The following is a 6,617-nucleotide window of genomic DNA, read 5'->3' on the forward strand; positions in this document are numbered from 1 at the left end:
TACACACACACATACAGGCATGCCGCACACATGCACACGCACAGGCTCTCTCTCTCTCTCTCTCTCTCACACACACACACACACACACACACACACACACACACACACGCAGATGATGTTTTATTTTCTCCTGGTAGATCTGGTCATTTCACCTTGTATTCAGGTACCCAGAGGCACGGTCTATGCAAAGAAAGTTCATCTTCCATGCTGGCCCGACCAACAGTGGAAAGACTTACCAGGCCCTGGAAAGGTTCATCAATGCCAAATCTGGTATCTACTGTGGCCCTCTCAAGCTTTTGGCTTCAGAGGTCTACCACAAGTGCAATGAGGCTGTAAGTGCCAGAACAATTTTAAAGCAAAATTGTTCATCTCTATTTCAGTAAGACATCATGCTTAGGTCACCTGGACAGCTATCTAATCTTATGTAAGTTGCAGGCTTTATCATTGACTTAAAAGTCACCTTTTGTACTAAGATGAGCTAGGCAGTGGAGACATTTGTCTGCTTTAAAGATTTAAAAAAAAAAAAAAAGAACAGAAGTTTGAGATTGTTTTGAGGATTTGTTTTGTCTGTCAAATATTTAGTTCCTTTTGACACTCTAAATTGAATGAAGTAAAAACGATTTTTCTCTAACTTCTTTTCCCTTTTTTACTAAAGGGATAGTCTGTTTCTTTTGGTCTTGAAAGAAAATTGTATCTCTACGTTGACCTTGAAAAGAGATAATGAACTATCTGTTGACATGAGCTAGGTTTCTTTCCCAACGCAAATTGAAAAATGTTTGCCTCCGGTTCTGAGTTAACCATGCATAACTTTTTCTGATGTCTTTGCACAATTATCACAAATACAAGAACAATTCTGGACTTAACAATATTTTATAATTTTCAGAAATTGTATGTGACCAAAATCTCTACAGTTTTTCTGTTTATTCATGTTTCAATTAATCTCAGATGTTGAAGAACTAAAAGAAATTTCCTCCTTCCGTCCATGATGAAACTGAGGATTACAAACCCAAGGGTGGTTGGATTTACTATAATTTCTGTGTTTTTTGTTTTCTTGTATGTAGGGAACTCCATGTGATCTTGTTACTGGTGAAGAACGACGACATGCAAATGAGGATGGCTCACAGTCCAGTCATGTTGCATGTACAGTAGAAATGACCAGCCTGACCACTCAGTGTATGTACATTGTCCTCTGTGCTGTAACATTTTGGCATTCCTCTTCTTGTTTAGAAGAATAGAAGTTAATTATTAAGTTATCATGGAAATTAAATTAGGTCTACATAATCTTGGTGCTATTGAATTAAAGTGTATTTTAATTAGGGTTCATGAAGTTTTATGTAGTTGCTGAAAATTTTAGAATATAAATTTGTTCGTTCTGAAGGACCCACGTACAACAGAGCCAATCATCTGTTGTTGCTTTTTATTTCTGACATATGTTTTGTATTACTGCAGTAGTACTTTCCTTTTTCATCTTTTTCTATCGGCTCTGAGATCGATGTATTCTTTATTGCTTTCATTATGTATCTATAAAGCCATGCCACACGAACAAAGTTTTGGTATACCAAATGACCCTTTCTAGTATGCTAAAGTGGGAAGATACCAGTATAAGACTGAGATTCTTAAGATCATTAGTCTGTTATCCTGCTTTGTGAGCAAAACATGGTGACTTTTAGAAAGCACATTCCAGCTTCTTTTTCCTTACTTCAACCAGCTATAAATGAGCTCTCCTTTGTCAAAACAAACAACACTTTGTGAACTATATCAGTATCGACTGCTTAGTATAAGATTCTGCCATATGCCATTAGGAAGAGTGATGCTTGATGGAATCTTACACTGAGCAGTCATTATGAGCATGATGAGCTGCATGTCTGCTGAAGGATGTTTATGGTGAGGTAGAATATACAAGCTGGTATTGGGAGAGCGTTCAGTTGTACAGGTATGCTGTTTCATGATAATGTTTACTCTACAGATGATGTAGCAGTGGTAGATGAGATCCAAATGATCAGGGACGCTCAGCGAGGATGGGCGTGGACCCGCGCTGTTCTGGGTCTGTATGCCGAGGAGATTCATGTGTGTGGAGAAGCCTCGTCTATTGACTTGGTGAGAGAGTTGGCACTCACCACTGGCGAGGAAGTAGAGGTATGGGAAATTTGCTTCTTTATCTTAATTAGTTTTTTACATAATGCATCTTTCTGAGTATCTATGTCTGGTGTATATTTTCCTCAAGGTCCTAGTTTAAAGGTCAACTGGAGATTTTTTTTTACCTCGCTTTTGTAAAGCTCCTGGATTTCAAGAAGTATGTGTGGTACTAGTATGCCCTTTATAATCGATGCTTAGTTGTACAGGATTCCATTCAAATTATATTCTTTAAGTGAGTGCTGTTCGAGATCATATATATGCCTTGTTTTTGATATTCAGACTGAAGGATTGGTTCACAAGCAGACTATTTATCCCCTGTTTTTCTCATTTCAAAGAATATCTAAGTATTTCTATGAAAGTGATTGAAATTTTGTCGATTGGAAAAGCTTTAAGAAGAAAATCAGGCCTCTTTTTTCCCTTCTTACAATAGTGAGAACATTGAATACTTTCTTTAGCTGTGGATATTATTTCATCAACATTGTCGAAAATAGCAATAACTTGAAATTGTTTTTGCAGGTGAGAAGATACAAGCGACTCACAAATCTCTCTTATTTAGACCATGCTGTTGGTGAGTATATTGAGGTCATAGCCTAATTTTTTTTCCCCATCTTTTTTTAAAAATCTTTTTTTGCATAATTTCTTATAAAATTCTTGACCAATCCTCTCCTACTTTGGTAGGATTAGCAGCATATATACATAAAGCTTTATTCATGTCCACTAATGATTTTGATGTTCACACCTAGTATATTGAGTCAATTGATTTTTGTTTGTCTTGGGATTGGTTGTTATTTGGGGTTGGGGTGGGGGTTTTACATTATGATTTTATTTTTCCATTTTCATGTTGGTCGAAGTCTGTGGAATCGGGAGGATTCATAGTGTTTACTTTCATGCTCATAGTTAGTGTCTATGCCTAGTTCTGAGAATGCTTTAAGTCCACAAAGCTGCCATTAACTTTTGAGAATTGAAAATTACGAAAAATTGGGTATCAAATGTTTCTAGCATACGTGACTAAAGTGGGTCATCTCCACCAGGGCAGTGCTACTGACTGAAGTTGTCTTTAGGCCATTCCCAAAGGTGGGATATTAACATGTTCTTATGCACAGTAGAATTGTAAACTGGCTGATTTATCAATGTCATGCTCATACTGTGCCGGAGCAACATTGGGGGAACTGCTGCTTTTTCTTTCCTCATCTTTACTATTGTAATTTTCCTGTACTTCTTTAGTATGTTTGTCACTCTCTTGTGAACTGCTATTTCGAGGGTTCCTTGATAGTAGAAGCAGACTTTGTGCTGTTGAGGCAAGTGAGGTGAGCAGAGTGAGCCTGATTCCCCGTTTGGACTTCTCTGTTGACATCCACCCCTTTGTGTTCATATGCAGTTGCAAGTGGCGTAAAACTTTATTAAAGCAAAAAGAAACAAAAGTGGGTCCAATTTGTAGAGTCTTTTATTTTCCACCAGTTTAGGAAAGATGCATGTCCTTCACATAGTCTTGTACAGTTCATTGCTGTTCTTCCTCATAAACTATGATTAAATTATTGTTTTCTTGCTGTATTTCCTAAAAAATTTTTTTTTATTTTTTGCATTTGCATTTTCCAGAGAAGTTTGAGAATGTCAGACCAGGGGATTGCATTGTGTGCTTCAACAAAAATGACATTTATTATGTGACTAAACAACTTGAACAGCAAAACAAAGAATGTGCAGTCATCTATGGGTCCCTTCCTCCTTGTAAGTTTGTCTCCGTCAGAATTATTACTCATGACAATGAGATATGAAGTTAATATGTGTAAGAATGATTACTCTTGACAATGAGATATGAAGTTAATATGTGATAGAAAATTTTGATTCCAATATTATTTAAAAGATATAATCACTCTTCTTGCGTCTCATGGGGTAATTTATCTGATTAGAGTATTGGCTATGTTTATTTTCATTTCTGGCTCAAATTCACTGAGAATTAATTACTAAGAGACCATTTATAGTGGAGGTTGCATACACAATCACTTCTTCAAGTTTGATGACATGTATATTTTTTTTTTCTTTTAGAAGTAGAAGAGGTGTATAATGTCGGCTGTCTTGGTCTTCCTGCTTTTCCCCTTTGGGTATTAATGCAAGTCTGTTGGATATGGCCTGCAGGTGATTTTTCAAATCCACGTTTGCTAGAGGCTGCTGCGTCTGTATAACTTGTCCTTTCATGCCCTTTGCTGTTTATCATTCTTCATAAAACCCGTAACAAAATGAAAATGATTGCATATTTTGAAATTTTATGTTTTGTGACACATGTTTTTCTTATGTTTCTCTTTCTATGACAGCAACAAAGCTTGCTCAAGCTGCCAAGTTTAATGATCCCAACAACTCTTGCAAAGTCATGGTTGCTACGGATGCCATTGGAATGGGATTGAATTTGTAAGTCTGTCTCTCAGCACATTTCAAGTAGATTTTTTCATGAAACTTTGGGAACCCAAAAAATGGTACACTTTTTACAGGCTTTCTAGCTGTGTCTGATTTAAGGACTGTCATAAACATTGATAGAATCTTCTACCTTTTGATCTCCAAAGGGTTAATAATTCTGTTACTGTAGCTTTAGTTGGCAAGATGCTTGACTATAAAGAGGGCATCTTTTGTTTTTCATTCCCTGCAGGGAAGATTGAATTAGAAGAAGAAGATGAACGAGAAGACCTTACAAGTTCCTTTTTGAATGTAATTTGTTTTGGGTTTCTTTTAGGCTTTCCGTCTTAGCATAGATGGATGTTACTGTGACATCCTATCCCCTTCAATGGAAATTCAAGTTGTGGTCACAGATTTTAAACAAGAAAATGTCCTGAAAATAGAGGTCTAAAGTTGATGCAGTTTGACCCAGTAATGAACCCTATTTTCTTATTTCAGAGCCATTAAACGTATTGTGTTCTACTCTGTGATGAAACCCATGCTAAATGAAAAAGGAGACATCGAAATGGACCTCATCTCAACGTCTCAAGCCCTTCAGATAGGGGGTAGGGCTGGTCGCTACAACACGCTCTATGAGAATGGAGAAGTGACGACATTCTTTGCAAAAGATTTACGAATATTGAAGGATATCGTGAAACAACCGATTGAACCAATTATGGTAAATGACAAGAATAACGTGCATGTTTCTGTGTAAGAATGTAAGATAATTCCTCAGCAGACGAGATTTCTCACCTAAGGAAATCTTTGTATATTTGTTATCAAATATTATATCAAATACAATAAGGGACTCGCTGAAGATAAAGTATTATGTATGCAATTTCTTCTGTTTTTATCTGAGAGTACTGTAAGCTATATTTTCAGAGTAGCATGCTGTGCCCTTTGCAAAAATACTTTTTTGGGGGGTTTTTTGTTCACCCTGCTACCATTATCAATAATGGCAGAAAAACAAAGGTGGCGTGTGAGTGTCTGACCGTGTGTCACCTCTTATGTCCTCCATGGGACTGAGACAGGAAATTAGAATGAACAGGTCATTCAAGGAAGTTAATGTAATGCAACCTTTGGATAAGATTCTTTTCAAAAAAATTATAAACTGTAAACGATTACTTTCCCATTTACCTGTCTGTTGTTAGAAGAACTGAAACAGGAGGTCTTGAGGCCAGTAATGATTATTCATGTGTTTTTCATATTTGATTGTTATCATACCAAAGTGATTTTATTTAACAAAGTTCTTTGCTCATTTTTAATGACTCTTGAGAATTATGCAAGTACAAATAGATTGTTTTTGTTTTTTCTCTTTTAGCAAGGAGGATTACATCCAACTGCTGATCAGATTGAACTGTTTGCCTACCATCTCCCTAAGGCTTCTTTGTCAAATTTGATAGTAAGTATTTGACAGAGTGTAAAATGTTAGATAAATTTGACCTTTTTCTTTTCTTTTTGTTATTCACTTAAAAGCATTAAAGATCACTTCTTTAGACTGATCTGAAATCTGTGTGAATGTAATTTAAACATAATATTTCCGAAATATCCAGTCCAAATCCCTGCTTTTGTGTCATACAAGACTCTTTGGGATCTTAAATCAATCAAAGACATTTGCATATTCTGTAAAAAAAATACAAAATTGTTATTTCCAAGGAAATGACCTACTCCCCTAGTACTTATTAAAGTTAAGTTAAATATACAATTTTTACATTCCTATTTCAGGACAGTCTGAAAGTATCGGTTGTTTAGCTGTTACTGTATGATCAGATAGCATAACAATATTTTTGAATATTTCAGACCTACTACTATGCATAAAAACAAGGTATTATGGAAATTTTTTGCTCAACATTCTTCTCTAGCTTTTGAAAGGGCAGTAACATGTAAAAGAAAATGGTTTACACTTATGGTCAAAATGGCCATTATTGAGGCTGTTAGTAGAGACAAAACACAAACGCTCAAATATATGAGGAGATTTTGTTCTATAATGCAGCTCCTTGTTATTTCCTCTGATATCTGATAGCTTCTGTTTTTATCCCCCCCCCCCTCCCCTTTGA

General features: G+C 36.0%; 1 protein-coding gene across 1 annotated transcript in view; it reads left to right on the forward strand.

Annotated features, from left to right (window-relative positions):
* The window catches only part of LOC101856784 (ATP-dependent RNA helicase SUPV3L1, mitochondrial), a 21,233-nt gene that overhangs the window by 9,101 nt on the left and 5,515 nt on the right, over positions 1 to 6,617 (forward strand). The window contains exons 6-13 of the mRNA XM_005092123.3: positions 164 to 332; positions 1,062 to 1,173; positions 1,967 to 2,136; positions 2,653 to 2,704; positions 3,733 to 3,861; positions 4,446 to 4,539; positions 5,020 to 5,239; positions 5,882 to 5,962. Coding sequence (XP_005092180.1) covers positions 164 to 332; positions 1,062 to 1,173; positions 1,967 to 2,136; positions 2,653 to 2,704; positions 3,733 to 3,861; positions 4,446 to 4,539; positions 5,020 to 5,239; positions 5,882 to 5,962 — 1,027 coding nt within the window. The remainder of the gene's footprint in view (positions 1 to 163; positions 333 to 1,061; positions 1,174 to 1,966; positions 2,137 to 2,652; positions 2,705 to 3,732; positions 3,862 to 4,445; positions 4,540 to 5,019; positions 5,240 to 5,881; positions 5,963 to 6,617) is intronic.

Source organism: Aplysia californica, unplaced genomic scaffold, assembly GCF_000002075.1.
Source record: "Aplysia californica isolate F4 #8 unplaced genomic scaffold, AplCal3.0 scaffold00041, whole genome shotgun sequence".
Taxonomy (NCBI): Eukaryota; Metazoa; Mollusca; class Gastropoda; order Aplysiida; family Aplysiidae; genus Aplysia; species Aplysia californica.